The sequence below is a fragment of the Anas platyrhynchos genome, chromosome 11 (genome assembly GCF_047663525.1).
Source record: "Anas platyrhynchos isolate ZD024472 breed Pekin duck chromosome 11, IASCAAS_PekinDuck_T2T, whole genome shotgun sequence".
Taxonomy (NCBI): domain Eukaryota; kingdom Metazoa; phylum Chordata; class Aves; order Anseriformes; family Anatidae; genus Anas; species Anas platyrhynchos.
Window position 1 is genome coordinate 14,751,697 of NC_092597.1, and position 22,109 is coordinate 14,773,805.

At 39.8% G+C, this 22,109-nt stretch overlaps 1 protein-coding gene across 3 annotated transcripts; it reads left to right on the forward strand.

Annotated features, from left to right (window-relative positions):
* The first annotated feature begins 1,509 nt into the window (after positions 1 to 1,509).
* GABPB1 (GA binding protein transcription factor subunit beta 1) lies at positions 1,510 to 22,104 on the forward strand. Of its 3 annotated transcripts, none has more exons than XM_027466338.3 (9): positions 1,510 to 1,627; positions 8,133 to 8,240; positions 9,096 to 9,263; positions 9,737 to 9,931; positions 10,280 to 10,391; positions 10,742 to 10,855; positions 14,274 to 14,459; positions 15,317 to 15,432; positions 20,335 to 22,104. In XM_027466338.3, exons 2-9 carry the CDS (start codon positions 8,133 to 8,135, stop codon positions 20,485 to 20,487), a joined length of 1,152 nt encoding a protein of 383 aa, XP_027322139.2. In that variant the 5' UTR covers positions 1,510 to 1,627; the 3' UTR covers positions 20,488 to 22,104. The 3 variants fall into 3 exon arrangements, with proteins under 3 accessions (XP_027322139.2, XP_027322140.2, XP_071899377.1); XM_027466339.3 differs by lacking the exon at positions 1,510 to 1,627 and adding an exon at positions 1,695 to 1,887; XM_072043276.1 differs by lacking the exon at positions 1,510 to 1,627 and adding an exon at positions 1,981 to 2,019.
* Positions 22,105 to 22,109: the final 5 nt, after the last annotated feature.

A 22,109-nucleotide genomic window follows, 5' to 3' on the forward strand; every position in this document is an offset into this window, starting at 1 on the left:
CGTCATATGTTACCGTACGGAAGTATTGAATAAATGAAAAAAAAAAAAGAATTTAAACAGTAGAAATCTGTGTTTTTTAATGTATTAAGAGTATTTACTTACACGCTAACGATTACTATCTTGTACAGCTGGGTAAAACAAAGTGGAAGAAATGACATACTTTACAGATGTGAATTGTGTTTTGACTTGCTTATATGAGACATCTTTCTCTTAAGTGCAGCTTTGGTGAATTCTGTCTAATGAAAAATTAGAAGTATTCTAAAGAATGAAGTTGTGATCATGCTACTGAAAACTCATACAAAGTGCAAATGGAACCCTGACTAAAAGAAGACTGGATTCGTCACCTCTGTAAAAGATTGTCAGTAGTACATTTTTTGTAGTACTGCTGCTAATATCACTGAGAATTCCCACTCCTTGGTGCAGGCCTGTAAGGACATTGCGCAGAAAAAGTTACAATCTACTGCTACTGTGTAAATGACAACCAATGATATGGCAAGATAAATACTTCCCGAGACACAAAATACTTATCAGCACTGGAAAAGAAATGTGATGAAAGCTGGATTTCAGGTTTCTACGCCCATGACAAATGCGACAGCCCGCCAAAGTGTCTCGGCTCGTTCTCTAGTGCCCCCTTTTGGCTGCCAGTCCTAGGAAAATAACTAAACTGGCCCGGATGACATTGTCAACAGGTCCTTGAGTGAGGTGACAACATTTAAAGAAGGATTAACTGAGTTTCCAGAAAGCACAGGGAGAATTCATGCCTGTAGCCTAACTCAAAAAGTGCTGCAAAAAGCAGGCAGAGCCTGGCCGACTGTGACAGTGCAAGCACTGCCAATGCGCTGGCCAGGTGGGTTGCTGCCTCCTCATATAGGAAAGGGGTTTTCTCTCTTGTACCGAGCAGATCTGCTTTGGTAGCGCCTTGAGGATCCAGGGCTGGGGTATCTATGAGGCGATGTTTGCTCTTCAGAAGCTGATTTGCGCTTTCTCCAAAGCTGTGTTAGATAACTCAAGAGCAGAAAATAATGGGTTTGTAAAGACTGATACAAATATGCATCTGAGGAAAAGTATCTAGAAGGTATAGTTATCTCCAAAAATAACAAGGAGAGTTTTATGACCAACAGCCTTTGGCTGAAGGATATAGATTATGGGACCTCCACTTTACCACGGTCCGCAGTTTTTGCACTGTAATAGTTTTGGTGAGAACCTGAGCATGACCACTTTCCAACAGGGTTACAACCAACCAGCCTAGAGGCGTTTCAGGGCCCACAACACCATCTCCACAGCGAGCCTGGGGCTCGAAGCCAGATCAGCCTGACAGACCAGCGAGACCTCAGGCTCATTCCAGAACTATCACCCTCCCTCCCCGACCCCCACACCCTCCCGAAGCCCCCCTTCTCCCCAAGAAGGGGCCGCAAGGCGGTACACCCCCCCCGCCCCCTTCACGCCCGCGGCGGGCCGGGAACATGGCGGCTCCGTCCCGCCGCCCGCTTCCCCCCGCCTTTCCCCGCGCCGCCGCGCATGCGCGGCAGGCGGCACCGAGGCCGTATCCCTCCGCCGCTTCCCCCCCACCCCCCCCGCTCCGGCCGGGGCGGCGGTGCCGGTGTCAAAGCCCCCTGCCCGCCGCAGGGTAAGTGCCGCGCGCCCCTCCCGCCGCTGCCCGCTCGGTCGCCTCACGGTGAGGCGCGGCCCGGCGGCGGCGGCGAAGGAAGAACGGGGGGGGGGGGCGCAGCGCGGAGAGCCGCAGCGCCCCTCCCCGCCCCTCAGCCGCCGTGTCCTTCCGCCGGGCAGCAGCGGGGACTTTTGTGTGGGGCTTTTGGGCGCCGATGAGCGGCGGCCTCCGGCGGCCCCGGGTGTTGCGGCGGCGGCGGCGGGCGGGCCGGCGGCACGGTAAGGCTCCCGGGCCCCGCGGCCCGTTTGATCCCCAACACCCTTCTCCCGGGCCGGCTCAAGCTTTTCCAGGTCAGTCAGCGCCTTTGTATAGGGCCCCGTTACCGGATGTGGAAGTCGATCTCTTCGCTGGTAAAAAATAATTCCACTTCCCCCGGAACCCGGCGCCGCGGCTCCCTCCGCAGCGCCCAGCCCAGCCAGGATTTCCTGTCGGGGAGAGCGGGCGGGCCGGCCGGCCTTCCGGGGACCCCGCCGCGAGGGGGGCGCGGGCGGCGGCCGGGCCCCGGGACCGGGCCTCGGCCTCGGCCTCGGCCTCGGCGGGCCGCGGCCTGCTGCGGGGCAGGGGCCGCCGTGGGGCCGGGGCCGCCCGCTCTGAGGCTGTGCGGGGCGCTCGGCTCGGCCCCGTGGGCCCGGGTCTCGCGTGGGGCTCGGGCCCGGCCTGGCGGGGGGCCCCCGAGCTGCGTGGGAGGGCTGGGAGCTGGAGGGGGGCCCGGGGGGAGCTGCTCCGCCAGCCCCTTGGGAAGGTGGTGGAGGGGGAGCGTGGGGTGAGGCTCGCTGCTGTGGGGGCTCGCTGCTCTCCCCGGGAATCCCAATGGTTCCCATTGAGCAGCCTGTCCGATGGGACGCTGCGGGAAGGTGCCGTAGGAAGGCTTCCTCATTCACAGCCCTTAACTTCAAGCGGTTGCGTGGCGGCCTTCAGCCTGTTTGCTAAGGTGGATTTTATTTAACGGCGAACGCCGCATGGTAAATGTGCTGATAGTTACGAGCGCAGCCATTGGAGGCCTTTGGCGTAGTGGTTTTTTTGAACTGTCGGTGGGTTTTGAAGCGCTTATAAGGTTAAAAGCTGTTTGGATGAGGTGCCTGTAGGGGTGCAGAAATCTGCTACGAGTAAGGTTAAGAACATACGTGGCAGACCCTAATGATCGCTGTACACCAGGTTTTGACTCTTTCCCCCCCGACCGACATTCTTTCCTAAAAGCAGTTTATTTGCAAGCTCTCTCCTTCAGCCCATTTGTAAGAAATTGTCAAGGAAGACTCTTCACAATAAAAACGTTGCTTTAATTAAAGAGACTGGTGATTTTTGTTTCAAAGTATTTTTTTTCCAGTTTTGGTGAATGAGACAGATTTTGAGGTTGTGTTATGGTTCACAGGCAACATCACAACCCCGTACATTCTGCATGTCAATCATACCTGCTGTAATGTAACCTCCTTGTTATCCAGTGCCAAATCTATCTGTGAAAGCTTTGTAGTTTGTTGGCAGTGCCAACCCAAATCTTGGTGCCAGTGGTTCACCCTTGTTGCATAATAATCTTTTTTTGATGCTGCAGATGTTGCGTTTTGCCAATAGGGGCCAAATCTTTGTTCTTCCTTTTAAGAGCAGGACTTTTTAAAAAACCATTTGCATTGTTTAATGGAATTACATTGATTATTGGGAACTAATTTAATTTAATTTATGAATGTAATTGGAATATGGACCTGCATAAATACAGGCTTGAATACATTCACCACTAAGTTATCCAGCTACATGTTTGCTCTTCTGATCTGTTCTCTTAAATATTTTTCATCTCATGCTGACATGGTCCAACATGAAGGGGATGTTTCTGTTTAAACAAGTGAGGGAGAATTTAATGAGCACAGCACAGTCTAGAGGAAAGCTGAAAGCACTGAAATTAAAACATTTTGCTATTAATGCATACTTTCTTGGAATTAGGTGATCTTTAAGGTCCCTTCCAACCCAAAGCATTATTTGATTCTACAGTTAGGTTTAATGCATGCCTTTCAGTTCCTTTAAAAGTTACAAAACTAGTTGAAGTGAAAAGTTGGGTTAGAAGAGTTGTTCCGAGTTCACTCGGGTTGTTGGTGTAAAAATAGAGAAGAAAACAAGTTGGACCTGTTAGTTCAATTCCAATAGTGATCAAAACTGAATGCTTGATTAAAGATTTAAATAGTTACTGCTAACTGTTTAAACTTTGTATTCTAAAAATATCTTTTTTTTTGCATGGGTAGGTGCATAAAATTAGAAATTGCTATTCTCAGTTCTGAGGTGCTGTGCAATGTTGAAATGAGTGGGGTAAAAACATATCTGAAGATCAGGTCTGGAGAAGGAGGTTGAATTTTTTTGAAATAAGAGAAGGAAAAAGGCTTATTGAAAGGGACTTTCTTTCTCCGGATGTAAATGGATGTCAGAGATGATGGGTTTCAAGTTATCTTCCGTGTATAATCCTGCTGTGTGCCACTTGAGTAGGAGGGGGCCTCTCACCATTTTGTAGATCTTCGCTTATCCTGGGGTTTGTAGAGGAGATTACAGATCCTCATTGTAGATGCGGTGTATATTGATTCACTTGACTCTGGTAAATTGCACTGCTGCACTCGTGCTGTTCTGGTGTACGCACATCTCTCTGAGGAGCATGCCTTGCCAGAAGTGCACCAGCAGCTGGGATATCTCCATGTTAGCAGGTGTTCTGCAACAACTATTTGTTTTGTGCCTGTTGATTTTGACCGACTGATGCTCAGTGCCACTTTGGCAGAAGGGGAGCAAAGGCCAGATCCGGCACCCACTGGAGAGGACATTGGTCTGAAAGATGTTGCAGTGTTTTATCCAACCTTAATAATCTTTCTTCGGACTGCAAGCTCCACTTCTCTGTTGTCTGCAGGCTGTGGTGTGGACCTGAGGCTTCCCGTGCTGTGTACTTTTCAGCTCCTTTTCCTCCCCACAGAGTCCAATCCGTGTGCCCTTCTGCAGTTCCACATAAGCCCAGGCCAGGTGCTGTTGTGTACCCTTCTGAAATGACGTGACATCAGAGCTTTAGAAAACATATAAAGGTCACCTCTAAGTTAAGTTTTAAGATACTGAAGAGCAGTATGGCTTCCTTTTGAACCAAAGTGAAATTGCAATAGTAACTCGATGTACATTTAATAACCCGTTAACTGTGGCATCTGGCTAACGGCACTCAGCAGAATGCACTGCAGTAACGCGGTGTGCAAGTTCAGGACGTGGTGAACGCTGAGAAGCCCCAACCCAGCAGAGGCTCCTTACCCCGTGGTAGGCAACCCCCTCTGTTCATAAGTGCGTGAGAGCTGTTACCAGCCTGAAAACATACTCAGATTGCCATAAGAATAAATCCAGTAGTCTCAAGGCTATTTCAGAGCCGCTGATGCTTCTGATGCCTGAAAGATTGCTCTTACAAAGCATTCCCCAGGCTGGCTGGAGATGCCAGTTGCAGAAGGGCTCCCTCCAACGCTGTGCAGTGGAGCTGATTTGTATTGCTGCAGGGAGCAGCAGTGCTGCTTACCTGAGAGTGCTGCTTTGAAGTGGAAATCTCATTTTGATTTAAAATATATTTTATTGTGCTGTACGCAGAACCTTGATAGTATCGCTGTGCTGTTGTAGTGCCACAAAGTGGTCTCGAGGGGGCAGCCGAAGGATTCTTCTGGCAGGAGGGAATTGTGATACTGCAGCCCCTTGGCATGTCCCAGCACTAGCACTGAAAGAGGTTGGGGGAAAGTGGGGGGGGGTTATGGCTTAACGGGTTGCTGACCTTCTGGTACGGGTCCTTGGTGGGGTCTGCCAAGAACAAGTCAGCTTGGGGTTGTCCCGAGAAATGTCGTGAATGCTGGTATTGCTTGGTTAACAGTGGCTGAAGGTGCCCAAGTAGTTTGTCAGAGAGGTATTGCTTACTGCTGCAGTGTGCTATTGCTGCACAGTGGGATTTTAATTTTTGAGTCCAACTGTGCAGCTCTGCTAGTTCTGTCATTTTCTTCCACTAGATGGCCCAAGCATGCTTTCAAGCTCTCTAGGAGATCTGAAACTTTAACTTCATTTCTGAAATAAGTTTTGTCATCGTAACTGAAGTTAAAGTTCTACATCACAAATATTGTAAACTGATGTGATGTTTTGTGCTAGTTTAAAACACAAACACTTTATATCAACTGAAGAGTGTTAGTTAATGTAAAAAATACGTGGTAGTGGAGGTAATATCGCGTATGATCTTCTAGGTGCCTCTTTTTCCTTTCCTTAGTTTGAACATTTTGTTTCTTTCTTTTGCAGGCCAATGTAATTGATTTTTTTTTCTGCTTGCTTTTGCTGTATAGAGCTTTGATAACAGCTTTGCAGCTTATTTTACCAGTATAGATGGGTCAGTGGGTTCTCAATAGGTGTAGCTGTTAAATGTACATGCAGTGATTTAATTCATCTATGTCTAAAAGACATCAAGCATAAGCTGATAAGGCTGAAGGCACCTTGAGGTTGTTCTGTGTTTCCCATAGGAGACTTTACTAGTTCCTCTTCTCTACTGAGATTTAAGAACAAAATGAAATTGTATTTCCGAATTAGTTCCCAACTTCAGTAATTTGGGTTAAGTTACAGCTTGTCTTTCACTTCTGAGGCTCTTGACGTGGTATTAGACCATCAGAAAAGTCTGTGTGCGTGTTTTTTTCCCCTTCCTAAATTGCAATCCTTCCCAACCCCGGGGAAAAAAAAAAAAAAGGTTGCCATATAGAGGGAGGACTTTGCTCCTTTACTTCACTGCTGCACTTGATAAACATCCTCTCTGCCCTGCCGTTTTGTATCATTACCCTTAGTTTCTCCCTTTAACGGGACAGTAGGTTTCTGTGTTATTCCTGTTTCTCTTTTCCGTTTTCTCTTCGTGGCAGAGAGCCAGCTGCTGTCCCTTCCTCTGCACCTGACCACGTGCTGCTCCTTTCCTTCCTTTTCCCGATGTCTGTATTTGGCCTGCCCTTGCCACCTTCCTGTTCCTCTCTCCTTTTCTGGCTGGCTAAGTCAAAATGTGCTTGCATGCTAGAAGGATGGACATAAATGGAGTATTATCTTGGTGGAAGGGATGTTGGTGCCAGCAGTCAGTTGTACTCCCCTTTGTGGCTCTACTGATACATGCTGGAGTTCTGCGTTTGCAGTATTTCCCCCCCTTCCTGCTTTCTTGTTCCTTCCAAAATCAATAACTTTCAGCTCAGTTAGCAACACGCCACACAGAGTTTGCCAGTTGACCCAGGTGCAGAGAACTTTCTAAATAAGGTGGTTTTGTGATAGAAGTATAGGCTTAAAAAAAAGAGATTAAAAATGATCCTATTGGGATTTCTTTCTGAACTGACACTCTGCACAGGAGATGGGCTGCATGGCCTTGTGACTGCCATTATTAGTCATCCAGGCTTAACTCTTAGTTGTGACTGGAAAGCAAATTGATTAAAGTAGTTCTGTTCTTGACATCCTGGTAGTGGAAAGCATAGATACAGGACTGAACATTTAGTAATATGGTTAGTAGAGTGAGTTACAATTTAGTTCTAAATTTTATTATTGAGCATATTTAATAGCAAGTGTGAAGCAGAGTGGGTTTAAATCTTTGATGCAATAGGAATGTAGATAGGTGTCTTGTTTACATGTAATTTAGAGCATGTAAAATTATACATCTTTTACTTTTTTTTTTTTAAAAAAAAAAAAAAGGGAGATTACCTAAAAATGACATGAAGGTTTTCCCGCCAGTATCTGAAGTCTATGAACTTAGCACTTTGCATGTTTTCAGTAGCTGTAGACATCTGATGGAGGTAGTAATGTTTGAACGTTTGTTTTCAGGGAGATATCTTAGTCTGTGTGCCTCGTGCAGATAGCACAAAAATACGTGCCTGTTGCTTTGTACTCTATCTAGGAATACAGAAATTATTTTAGGGTGAACAAAATGAATGGTAGTTGTGGACAAGGTGCCAGAAAGGTGCTGTATTCTTATCCAAATGCATTTGCATAGTTGTATTTCTTAGATGTATATAGGGCTTTTTGGGTAAGTGAAGGTAGTGTCTTTTAACATGTGATGTTGTGTCTCTGACTCGGTACCTTTTGAAAGCTCAACAAAGCTACAGAAGGCTGCGGTATTAGGTGAGAGCTTCTGAAAGACATTTTCTTTTAAGAAATGCTCATCTAGTCCAGTTTAACTTTACTTTGATGTAACTTTGAGGCCACTATGGTTATAGCATTGTAATACGGAAGTCTTCACTCCAGTGTCAGTTCTGTTTGACTGTCAACAGTAACCCTAGAATCAGTCTGCTTCTTGCAGTCAAGCAAGTTCATTGTCATGGCTAGAATACCAACTTTTAAGTTTGAACTTTAAAGTTCTTGAACTTTCAGAGTAGTTCAGAAATAGTCATTAAAAACATTACAGCCATATTTGTGTGCTTAAAACAGTGTTAATGTTATGTATATATATTTTTTCTTTATGTTCCTTTATGTCCTTCACTAGATGTCACTAGTAGATTTGGGAAAGAAACTTCTAGAAGCTGCACGAGCAGGACAAGATGATGAAGTTCGCATTTTGATGGCAAATGGAGCGCCTTTTACCACAGATTGGGTAATGAAAGCTTTTGCATTGTTCAGTAAATTCTGTTACTTCCCTTACCTGAAAAAGAAAACAGGATTATTACAGATAAGCATTTATAGTGCTGGCCTTGGGAGTTTTCTTTTTGAAATCATGCGGTCACATCATCTGATGTCTACTTCAAAATTAAACTTTGTTGTTTCTTCATATGGTTTGATCTTCTCCTAAATTTTGTAACAGTCTGTGAAAAAGTTCCTTCTCATGGCTGTTAAAATGAACTTTGGAGTGGTTAATGAGGGAAGTAGCAAACATCCTCCTAGTTATGGTGTTTATATGCTTAGTATAGCAAGAGTTCTGAATTAAGAGAGCAGCCCCAGTGCCTAATACATGCACTTGAGAGTTTCCTGATACGGGTGGTCTGAGGTGCCTATGTGTTAAGTAGGTTGTGTAGGGAGACTAAGTTAGGTATGTAAAATTTCAGGGTATTTGCAACCCCTTAAGAACTTTAATCTACATTGTCACCTAACTGTCGAGTCTGTTTTGAGCAGGAGATTGGAGTTAGATGACTTCCAGAGGTCCCTTTGAACAGTACGGTATGTTGATCAACACTAAAAACAGGGTTAGACCCTTCGAAACCTCACACCTTAAAAAGACAGGAAAAAAATTAAAGTAGTGATCTGTTTCTAGTGTGTTGTGATTACTGAAAAAAAGTTAAACTTTTTTTTCTTCTTTATACTCCGTGAAAGCCCCGATAGCTTCTTTCCTTGTGGCTGCAAGGGAAGGTAATTTGAAGAGGTGGCCTAACACCCGAGTTTGATAGCTCCAGAATAAGAAGAAATACTTCATACTGGCATCTGTTAAAAGCCCACTTTTTCTGTTAAATTACAGTTGGGAACATCTCCACTTCATCTAGCAGCACAGTATGGACACTACTCAACGACAGAAGTGTTGCTGCGAGCAGGTGTAAGTCGTGATGCCAGAACAAAAGTGGACAGAACTCCATTACATATGGCAGCATCAGAAGGCCATGCAAGCATAGTAGAAGTCTTACTTAAGGTAAAAACTGCAGAAACAATGTCCGAGCCAGAGATATTACAGTGGTTTATGATAAAATGTGTGATTTCCTTTTAGTTGTGAAACTAACATCAAAACATTGTGAGTATTTACACTGTATGTATTGGGAGCTTTGTTTTCCTATCCAGTTGTAATTTATTTCAATATTAATTAAAATATCATGATTTCAGTTGAATTATTTATTGCTATTCCAAAAAAAGACTCCTTTCTAACTTGGTACTGTGTGAGTAACGGCTTTTAGAACCAAGGAAGGTTATGTTTTGGGGAGTCTTCAGTCCTTTGAGGTAAATAACTTGTGGCACTTAAATTGAAGACCTTATACATTTTCCTGTTTTCTTGAAAGGTAACAGGACACTACTGCTAGGGAGAGACTATGTTGGGATTTGTTTCATGAGTAGCATTATTTAATTCATATACTTCTGGTGACATAGCTTACACAATGTTCTTGTTTGTAGCACGGTGCCGATGTCAATGCAAAGGACATGCTCAAAATGACTGCACTTCACTGGGCTACTGAACATAACCACCAAGAAGTTGTAGAGCTCTTAATAAAGTATGGAGCGGATGTTCATGCTCAGAGTAAATTTTGCAAAACTGCATTGGACATTGCAATAGACAATGGAAATGAAGACCTTGCTGAAATATTACAGGTAACTTTTAATTCATGATGGTAAGGGAATTTACAGCAAAGTACTTGTTTACGTGTGATCAGCAAAGCTTTTAATATAGCTGTAAAATTTAACTTATTGCCATATTGCCAGTATTAACATACTTAACAACATGCTTCTTGTCTTTAGATTTCAGCCAAAAAATGTTCCTCATGTGCTTTTAGCAGAGCACAGGATGTGACACTGTATGTGTTTATTGCATGGATAGATCCTCCTCCCTCTAGGTAGATCCTCCCTTTTTGTGTGCAATATTCAATTATTCTAGTTCTTAAAAGGTAAATAATTATTTGTATCTACAGTTGGAATGATACTACTACCTTTGTCTCCTAGATTGCAATGCAGAACCAAATCAATACGAATCCAGAGAGTCCGGATACTGTGACAATACATGCAGCAACACCGCAGTTCATCATTGGACCTGGAGGGGTGGTGAACCTAACAGGTCTGGTATTTTCTGCAAATACATCAGGTGGAACGGGTATTTAGTTGCATATAGGATAACTAGGATTTTACATTTAGTGAAAAGGCTTTAGAAAAATGAATGGTAATTATAGAGTAGAATTCTGTGTTTCTTATGTGTTGTAAATACCTAAGTACTTAGTTTATGTCTATAGAGACAGTTCTTCTATCAATTGTACTTATTTCACAAACGTGCTTTCAGAATAGCACTGTGGTTAGTAGAAAGTTGTTGAAAACAGTGTGTATTAGAAACTTGAGTACAATAAAAATGTAAAAGGGATTTCATTGTCTGTTTAAAATAAATATTAACTAACTCTTTTTTACTCCTTCTAGATGAGACAGGAGTGTCTGCTGTGCAGTTTGGAAATTCATCAACGTCGGTGTTAGCCACGTTAGCAGCTTTAGCGGAAGCATCAGCACCGTTGTCTAATTCTTCAGAAACACCAGGTTAGAAAGCCATGTTGCTATCAACTTAACTTCCTTAATAAACCAAAACAAAGTACATAACTGGGGATTTTTGAGATATAGTTCATGCAGAAGTGAGAGGACTTTTTTTTTTCCAATGTTAACGAAAGCTTTCATTTTCTTTCACCCAACAGATTGGTGGTAGATACATGTGTACAGCTATTGCTTAATAAGACTTCTGACCACAACTGGTCAGAAATTTGTTGGCCTAATGCTACTAACATTCATTCTTGCTGAAAGCGAGCGTGATTCAGGAGATTGAATTCACATCTTTGTCTACGTACGGTATAGTTGCATTTGGTTTGAGATTGCTTCCTTTGGATGCTTCTTTCTGCTGCATTATGGGGAATGGCCCCCAGTGAGATGCTTTGTGAGGCCAAAATCTTTGGTTCTTAATTCTCAGAGAATTCAGCTCTACGGTAGATGTCATTCTTAAGGACAAAGCTTTTACTGGAGGGGGAAGGACTCCCAGACTTGCTGGCATGACAGCTGCATCCTAACATGTATCTGAGTTGTCACTTTCAAGTATTTTAAAGTCCTGCAGAATTTCTGCTTTGTCCAGCTCTACTAACTCTTAGATCAGTATCTAAGTGCAGCTATACTATTCTATGACATTTATATATTACAAGTGAAGTGGATGATTCAAAACCAAAACGTGATGTCTTTTCATTACAGAAAAAGCTGACAATGTTTTCAATCTACTCATATATTTCAATGAAACTCAGATGTAATTGTAGGAGAGAGAAACTTGAGAGAAGGGATTGCATAGGATTACACAGTATTAGATGTGTACTCAGAACTTGGTAGCAGATAGACTTTGGTAGCTGAGTGTTCTCATGTTTCATGGCCCTACCCTTGCAGTTGCCTAGTGTAACCGACGTTACATGTCAGCAAACCACTGAAGATAAAACATTGTTAGAGTGTAGGCAGGAGATGACAGGCAGGAAGAAATACGCTTCAAACTTGAATGCAGTAGCTTCTCACCTTCAGTAATGCGATGTCCATCATACCTAATCCTCCTGTGTATTTCAGTTCTTCTACTTCGATTTTTATGCACATGTATGGGCAGTTTTGCAGCATCTCACAGTCAGTAAATGGTTTCCTGGAATCTTACCTCTTTAACAGCTTATAAAGCATAAAGAATACAAAAGCAGCTTTTTATTACTGTGCATCAACAGTAAGTGTGTTCAAGTGTTCAAAAAAAAAATCCACTTATACTCCCTAAAATTGTAGAGGTGAAAATTCTGGTTTTGGCTTTTAATTAGCCTCCTGTATTTAAGGTTGTATAAACTTTGATAGAGCATTTAGGTTTTACCTTTTATGTTGTTTCTTTCTAGATTTTTTTCTCTCCCTTCCAGGTGAACTTTACTCTGATCTCTTCCCTCTAGTTCCTCATGGCTTACAGTTAAAAACACTAATTTTGTAAAATCAAAGAAAGAAATATGCTTCTCATTGCAGCTGGGTAGAATCATGCTTGTTTTAGTTTTTACTCATGTGAAGTGCATACGAGGAGTTGAATGTTATGTGCTAATATGATTCATAATGTGTGTATGGAGATCTAAGTGGAGAAAATTCAGGGAAGTGCCTGGCTTAAGTTGTGTATTTGGAATGCAGTATTTGGTGTGCTGTAGTGGAATGAGGCGTATCTCGTCGTGTGTGCAGAAGTTCTCCACTGTGCACGCTGCAGAAGAAAATAACACACGTTAATTTAGAAATTTTTGAATATATCAGTGCTTCTGTTTTAAATTACTTAAACTTTCCTTTATCTTATGAAATTGTGTGACAACTAGGGTTTATAGGGATTTAAATAAAAAGGAGTGCAAGGAAAGAATAAGGACTTTATTTATGTGAAAGAAAAATACTCCCATAAATACGTTTTCAGACAATCTCAAAGGTTTTTATTCCAAGGTCTCATGCAGAAGTCCTAATGTTTCTTTCCAGAACTGAAAGCCCAGTGTTGAGTTTGAAACTGAAAGATCAGAGCTGTTTGCCACAGCGGCTAGTATTGGCAGTTGCAACTTGGAATTCTTTGTCACAGTAGTCTCTTTGGTGTCCTTACTTGGAAACCAAATCAGGTTCAATACAGTACCACTTATTCATGTACAACTTACTGTTTTGGTTTATGGAACAAACACACTCTGGATATTTAAGCAGTGCTATAGGACGGTAATCTCTGAACATAAAGATCTTCAGAGGGCAATGACTGCAGTCATTTGAACTACAGAGTGACTGTGTGTATGTTGTATTGTAATTAATTCAAAAGATGAAAGCTTCAGGGTTTTATCTACCTTCTCTCATCTCAAGCATCACAACACAGCCTATAGGGGTTTAATTCCATCTCTGTAGATAGGAAGCCCTCTAATGTCTATTATTTAAATCAAAGGCTTTGCTTTTACCTCACAAATTGAAAATAAAATACAGAATTAATGTGCTTGAGATTCTTTGATTGTGCTCCTAGTGATCTTGCTCTTTGTCTCAGTATCGTGTTGCTTTAAAAAATAAGGGTGGTAGTGTAAGGCCTCAGTTACAGTGTGTAGTGCAAGCTGTGGTATGTGCCATTGTTCTAAATGCAGTCTTACGTTAATTTATAGATGTAAGGTAAAAGAACCCTGAGAGTTCGCTGCCATATACTCATTATTGGATCAGAATTTGAAATACTTGAGCTGGGATTTTTTTTACTTTATAGATAAAGTTACTTACATAGAATGTTTATTTTACATTTTAGTTTTATTGTTCTCCTAAGGTATAAAAATGTCAGCTCTCTGGAACTCTTCCTTTAGTCCTGTTTCACACTTTGTATAATAATTAAAGTAATAATCATGCTTGAAGAACCCGTGTTGTACGAACTAAACTTTAAGGTTGTCTAGAAGTCAGTCAGCATGTTATGTCCTGAAGACCCTTTTGGTAGGTACAGAAGTCAGGTCTGAGTCCTGAGACACACCTAGCAAGACACTGGTTGAGGATTAGTTGTGCTTTTCAGTGTTTTTTTTTTTTTTGTTTTGTTTTAATTTTGCTGTTATTGTAACATAGTCCAACTTATGTACATTGCAAAAAATATTTGTGTTCTTAAAACAACTCTTGATGCCATGTTAACACTGGGCCCAAGTAGTCTTTTTTGAGTGGGATGTGTATATTAAGAAACATACCAAATACAAATAGATTATTCTGATCAAGGTAAAACCGAACAGAATTGCGTATGTATTTCAAAATGTTAACGCTTTATGTGGGCCTGGTGAAAGTTTTACATTAATGACATAATATGGAGTCATGCGTTAATTTGCAGGAGGATCACCTTTGAAATGACATGGAAGAAATTCTTCCTTGGCTTTAGCAAAATGCATTTGAAATCATAAAGCTTAACTTATAAATTGACCTAGTTCCTTTGCTAATCTGTTGATAGTTGTGGCGACAGAAGAAGTTGTGACTGCAGAATCTGTGGATGGTGCTATTCAGCAAGTTGTCAGTTCTGGAGGTCAGCAAGTTATTACTATAGTTACAGATGGCATTCAGCTTGGTAATCTGCATTCAATTCCAACCAGTGGAATAGGGCAGCCAATCATCGTGACCATGCCAGATGGACAGCAAGGTAGGTGAAAACTTGCACAGTTTGAACTTGAGAATCCATTTTACTTATAGTAATAAGTAGTTAGATGCAAATAGCTTGGAAATTTTTGTGTGGTAATTAATTTGAATACATTTTTGAATTATTTCACTGCAAAAGGCTCAGACACATGAGCTATAGCAGTTCAGTGAGTTGCCATGTGTCAGCTGAGCTTCTGCATTAGGAGAAAGAACAAAAGAATTACTAAACTGTATGGGTAAGAAATGAGACATACAGGGGCAAAGTGGTAACTGCTTGCTTTGCCCTCAGTAAGTTTGAGGTTTTGGAAGGGCAGTCTCAGAACCAGTGAAGCCAGGATGGCAAAAATTGTCCCTCTTAGGCTGTATCAACTTTGTTTGTAGAAGCTATTAGTGTAACAAGTGCTATTTTGTAGCAAGCGTGTGTTCTGGATGTTTTTTTTTTTATTTCCAAGATGCTCTGCCAGTGAGTGCTATTTAGGCAAAAGTGATTGCTCTTTTTTTTTTTTGTTTTGTTTTGTTGTTTTTTTGTTTTTTTTTCATGAGGATTCCAAGTACAAAGCTTGAAGAGTTGTACATTGGAGACAAATGATTTGGTCCACCATGTATATGAACAAGTACACCTAGTTGTGAGAAAGCGTTCTTCAGCAGCATATAAATAGCTAAAGCTGTTAATGTATTTTCTCTGCACTGGCTTTGTAAGTCACTTTTGTAGAGCTGGCCATATAATGCACTTGTATAGAGTTGCATTTTTTTAAGGAAAACACTTTGCATTTTACTGCTGTTAATAAAATTATCTGAGTTTTATATTGTGCAAATATTGTTTGAAGTAAAGTGTATTTATATGTACAAATATGTTTTCAGTATTAACAGTTCCAGCAACAGATATTGCTGAAGAAACTGTGATAAGTGAAGAACCTCCAGTCAAGAGACAGTGCATTGAGATTGTTGAAAATTGTGTGGAGACTGCAGAAATAGAAGTAAGGAGTCTCTTACGTGATGTGTATTAACCAGAGTGTGCAGCACTGAATATGTGGTTGTGCTTTTTGGTGTTGTTTTAAAGCTATGTTTCTGTGTAACAGAAGAATGAAGAGTGTGATACAATAACTTGTTCAGTCTGCCCTGTTACTGGAATTTATCTGTTACAAGGTTGTTGTAAAAAGAATACAGGAGTGCCCTTTGCTTCGTCCTCTGGTCCAGCACATGAAAATGACATTCGTTGAAGTTTTTGGTAGCTTAAGTTTTTTCCCCTCTAAGATCACTAGCTAGTTTTTAAAACTAGATAATGATAACATATTATCACGTAACTTGACGTGATAGCAGTGAATGAGAATACTGTCCCCTCATCTGTGTTTTATGACCATATGCTTGTCCTGATTGTGAGATCATTCTTAGCAACGTTTCCTTTCCATTCATGATAACTAGATAACTGTTAATGGCAATATGAAACAGTAAGATTCTGGGTTTGTCAATTTTTATCTTTCTTTTTTTTTTTTCCTTTTTAATTCTGGAGCAATTTTCTATTACATATCTTTACATCGTAATGTTTTTTGAAATTACAACACAGATGACCTATCAACATTAAGAGGGCTTTTCATATATATAAAACAGATATAGCCGTTCAATTTAAAACCATAGCTTTTTTTTTTTTTAATATTACAACAGTAGGTCAACCATCTAATCCCCTTTTCTGTTAATTCTAACTGTGCCGACTAGTTTTGGTCAAAAGTTTATGAAAATTGCTGTCAGGCTTGACGAGGCTGTGAGTTCTTATTTTGTTAATTCCATGCTACTTCATTTATCAAAGGTTGTATTCTCTGACTTCTGTTCACATTATTGAATAACAATTTGTGCGCAACTGAATATTATTTATTGTACAGTGTGTGCTATGCCTTGTCCATGTCTAGTAACAATAATTACCACCTTTCATCATTGACTTTCTCTGTCCTTAAGTTGTCATATCAAATACTTACGGCCTTTGCAGCTTTGTGGTCATTACAGATTATCATGACAGTTAAAATTTTCTTGCTGCATTTTTTAAAATTGTATGACTGTTACAATAAAAACTTTTTTTTTGTTCACACTTTTAAACATCTGCCTGAATTATTGCTACAGGAAATTACCTTTCCTTAAATAATAATTGTTAGGTAAAGGGGAAAAAAACATCCAGATTGGTTAAAGAATAAATTGACCTGTTCCTAGTTACAAGTAATGGGTATAATGATACAAATAATTCTTTAAGGGGACTGCCAACTTCAATTAGATATTTAAAATACTTTTATAGAATTTTAAAACTAGTTGGTGAAAATGAAGGACTCTACTTGTTTCCTTTAAGTGCTAGTTTTGATGACTGACCTCCTCCCTGATAATACAACTGGAAGTATACATACAGACCTCTGTCCCTGTATAGAGGCCAGTTCACTTCCAGAGCCTTGTTGTGGTGCTCCCTGTCTTTGGTAACTGAGGCATTAAGGAAGTGCATGGGAAGTCAGTTCACTTCCAAGTTTATCATAGTAGAAGTCCATATCTGGATATGGAGGGAGTGGGACCCCTCCCACTTCAAAATATTTTTTTTTTGATGTGGAAAACCTTTATTACTGTAGGTTTCTCTGCCTCATCGGTGATTCCTTTATTTCATTATAAAGACTTGATTCGAGGCAAAGAGTGCTGTCTTTAGATGATTTAAACTCAGTGTATGAACAGTTAATTGTAGTTTGAAAATCTAAGTTGAACTCCCACTCATGTGAGGTGACAAACCTTCTTGTGAAAGCATTGTGAATAATTAATACTGTAGTGATGTTTTTTGACTGTCTCATTTGTCTGTTAAATTCAATCATTGCAGCTCGTTTTTGAGAGGGATAGCAGTCTTCCTAAGCTGTGTGATGTTTAATTACACATATGATGGCAGCAAAAAAACACTGTCATGCAGATGGTCTGTTTTTCATTTTCATGCATAATTCATTAACATACAGTGAATTGTATTTTCATTCTTGCATGTTACTGTCTTGTTGCATGTTGGAAAGGTGACATGCTTTAGAAACAACCAGGACAATTAGACTAAAAAAAAAAAAAATGATTGCAAATGAATTATATTAATGAATTCATATTTCTGTTTTTTCCTGCTTAGCTTAGTTATTTTAATTTTAATTATAGGTGCCTCTATCTTCAATATGTAGACTGTTAAGGAAAGTTGTATGTAATAAAGAAAATTCCCTTATAAAATAGAAGATTCCTTAAGAGCACTCAAACTTCTCTAACCTAATTTTCATCTGTATAAGCTTTTATATGGTAGAAAAGGATTTTAGAGAATTGAAACATTTTCTCTTGTGTTCTGAAGAGCACCCTAAGAACAGTTTCTAGTTTTGTTGAAATTAAGACCCCAGTTATAGTCCTCCTTAATCTTAGAAAACAAAGTTAAGGAACCAGTTTTCACTGTTCAGTCCACAGTAGGTCTGTAATGTTCCTCCACAATTGTTGGTCCACTGCCTAGTTAGTATATTTGGCCCCAGTTCTTCAGCTTATTCTGCTTACATAAAGACTAGGTCTGTATGAAAACTACGTGTGTTAGTTCTCAGACAAATCTACATGCTTTGAGTTGCTAGTCTGCCTGATGGTTACCAGTTTTATCTTACCGTCTCTGCCACTGAGACTTATTTTTTTCTCCTTTTGTCCATTCTTTTCTTAATGTGCTTACACCCAGTGTGGCTGTACATCTCTATTTCTCCCTTCTGTGGAAAGTGCTCACAAGAGTTGTTCTGAGTTTGATCTCTGCCCATGAGTGCTTGCAGTCTAAATGTGCTCTGCCGTAGTGATAGTGTCTTATTTTTTGTAATGTGCTGCAGAGCCTCTGGCCAATGAGCTGCTGCTGGTTCTCACCCTTCTGCAGCCCAATAGACCAGCTCTGCTTCTCGACAGTAGGACGTTTAATTGCATGACAAATTTGTGAGATAGATAATGCTCAGCTCAGATTATGCCAGAGCTCAGTGCCCACACGGGGGAAGGCCCACTTTGCATGTGTAGCAGGATCCACTGTTTTGACTGCTACTTTAAGAACTGTCTGTAGCAATTTTTCCCCAACTTAGTACTCCACAAGGCTGTATTATGTAAGCTTTGTTGGCTCTGCTTAAATTACATTGATAATTACAGAAATAGCAATATATTTTGGTTGGACTGGTGTTGGAACAACACTGGTGTATTTCAGATCCTTTGTGAGATGTAGGCTCCACCGTTCATTTTGCCTTAGCACTTGGCACTGGTCAGTCTAGTAGCTACATGAATTGGCCATTTATAATGTTACTTAAAAAGCAGAATCCAAATTCTCAGAGATGGAGGCTGAACATCCTTTTCAAATAAGCAACAAGATCAGATGAACTTTCATTTTGAGCATATGCTTCAAATGAAGCAAACCCATGAACGCTAGTATCTTTTAGCTCTTAAAACCTTGTGTAAAGTATAAAATCAGGTTTCATTTACAGAGTTAGCGCTGTTCTGTTTTATAGCTAGTCTTTATAAACTTGTTAATAACACTGCTCCTTCACCTGTTGTTTTTGATATACAGATGCTGCTGTTAGCAATGATCAGATCATCTATGTCAGTGTATTTCAGCACATTCAGCACAGCATGTGACTGCTAAATGTGGCTGTGACAAGTACTGAGAACAGTAGCAAGTATTTGCAGAGGCAGAGTATTTTGTATTTTCAGGCTCTGATCATGAAAATACGTGAGTGTATCAAAGAGGTGAAGAATAGGGATGATGTTCTGGGGGTGGGGGGAGAAATGTTGAACAACTGTTTGAGGTATTAAGTGGGAATGTGATGCTGAACTGCTGAGATGGGGATAAGGTGAAAAGGCAACTTTTGCTGGGTTTCAGTTTTTGATAGTTTTGTTTTTCTGGGAAATCGATTGCTTCTCTGACAGCCACCCTCCTGTCGCTACTTCAGCTACAGTGGAAAAAATGATGTGAAATCAAATATTACCTTACTCATAAAATATGATACACTTACTTTAATAAAGTAGTATTTGGTTGAAGATCAAAACAAAACTGTTTTTCCAAGCAAATTGCTTTTCCAATTAGACTCAGTACAGCATCAAACAAAATTATAGTATCAGCGTCACTGCAGATAGAAATACATTCTCCTTAGTTCCTGTGGAAGCTTCATAGGAAGTGGCATTTTCCATATTATTTTGCTTGGAAGCTATGTTATAGCCATCCCCATATAATTTGTACGCAGAATGATGCATAAGTTAGTCCTCTTGGGTTCAAAAAGCTTACCTCACTAAATACCTGTTAATTCATAAATCTGCAGTGTCCTTGGGGGTGTTGTTATACCTCTGCATTGCGTGGTATCAATCACTTAAATCACTTCATTTAAGAAACCAAGTATGTATATATTCCAGTTAGTAAGTAGCTGTCACTTTCCAGTGCACACTGCTGATAGTTATCAGTTTTTGTAACAGACAGTACTATCTGATTAGAGATACAATGGAAATTGACAGTCCTGTTAGACTGGATTCCATTCTTATTAGAAGTCGATTAAAAAAAAAAATCACAGGGAATTGAATCATTGGGAAAATGTCATGTTAGTATTTGATCACTATCTGTTTTTGTGCTGCACCATTTTTCTTTGAAGACTTGCTTGTTATCTCTGCAGCTAAAGAAACTTAGTTGTACTATATTTAGACTTCAAGTCTTACTGTGAGAAATTGTCAAGATTCATGCCTAATTTACTGAGCAGTATTCATATAGGTTTGCCCAAATATGAACTGAACAATTTCAGTGTGATGCCCTAACACTTAACCTGCATGTAAAGAAAAAGTATTTGCCATTTTAACTTGCATTTAATACATATTTGACAAAATATTGCTGGTTCTGTTTTTAATAGGAAAGAGAAACTCTTCAGAAGCAGCTGGATGAGGCAAACAGAGAAGCACAAAAATATCGTCAGCAGCTTCTAAAGAAAGAGCAAGAAGCAGAGGCCTATCGGCAGAAGTTAGAGGCAATGAACCGCCTCCAGACTAATAAAGAAGCTGTTTAATAAAAGAGAACATACTGCAAAGCCTGTTACTTTCAAAAACCTGCAGTACAATCTTGAACTGTACACTGTATAGGTACAGACACAGGATTACATGATAGAGAAGATGCTACAAGTTGATAACTGGACTTAAGCCGTGAGCTCTGATGAATTTCTTGTAACATAAAAATTCTGAATTTAGAAATTGTGAAAAGTATTTAAAATGAAATACTGTAAATAGTTGTTTTTTTTACAGTTTCAAAATAAGTTGATAAATCTTTTTGAAGGGATCCAGAAACATGAGAAGCCAATGTTTTTGTGAAATTTTTGATTTTAGTATGAATCTAACTTCTGAAAAACAGAACAGTTTTAAGGGTGATATTGATTTAAGCTGACAACTTGAAAATGAATTATGTGACAAAATGAATTAACAGTTATTTCTACATGGTAACAACTTAAACTTCTCTGAATAAGTCATTTCCAGGTGGAAATCTTTGTACAGCTTTAAGTAGTTGTCTCAGATTCTCTGAAAACCGTTTTTTGGGTTTTTTTTTTAGGCGGTGAAATTTTTATATTTAATTTCAAATATATCCAAGTAGATTTACATGTATATGAAGCTAATATTTTTTAAACTTTTCAGTTTGTACATATGCTGCATGTTTTTATAATTTCTACACATACATCTAGCATAAGTATTTTTCAGCAAAGATGAGGAAAAATTATGAGAAAAATGTTTAGCCTATAGGTCATTTAAAGTAAGCTAGCAGCCAGTTTTATTGTGGATGGTATATTTCTTGAAAGAATGTAATTTGTAATCAAAACAAAACGGAAAATCCCAATTTATGTAACAGGCAAAATTTGATAGTGGAGGCATTGAAACTTGTGTCTTACAGTTTTCACATACAAACATTTTAAAGTTCAGTAAATGAGTAGAAAAGAATGTCTCCATTGGAACACAAAGAGTATAGTTCTTTTAGAATATTCTATTGATCTGTTTTCCCCAATAGCCTTGAAATTATTTCATTGATGCATTTTCTAAACAGACTCTTCCATTTTAATTATGCAATTGGACAAGGAATTTTTTGTTGTAGTGATGCTGCTCTTACCTGGCATCATTGTTCTTCACTGTGATACTGTGTTTGTGTGTGTCTGTGCAGTGATATATTATACTTAAGATTTATATAAAATATAACATCTTCAGAGCATTGTAAAATCTTTTAAAGAACCCTTACTATACTGCCTGAGGCAGGTAAGTGAGTGTTGTTGTCTCAATTTTATAACTGGTATAAGCGCAACACAGGGAGTGTTAAACAATTGGCCCAAAACCACATGAACCTGTGGTAGACCTGGGAATGGATCTCAGGAGTTCCTGGCTTCTAGTCCTGTGCTTAGACTGAGCTGCCTTAAGATTGTTCAGTGCTGTGTTACATACATTTTGAACTACTGTGCAGATTCCTTTTTTGTAAGATAAAACTATTTGTGCTTTGCTTTGTTGTTCCATGTTTCACTGCTTTTATGGAATTGTTTATATAAACTTAAGCAAAAAGTCTAGTTTATCTATACTGTATACAGAAGAATTACCCTTAAAACTGTACTCTGGCCTACTTTTTCTATTTTACAATTAAATATCTTTTCCACATATATAT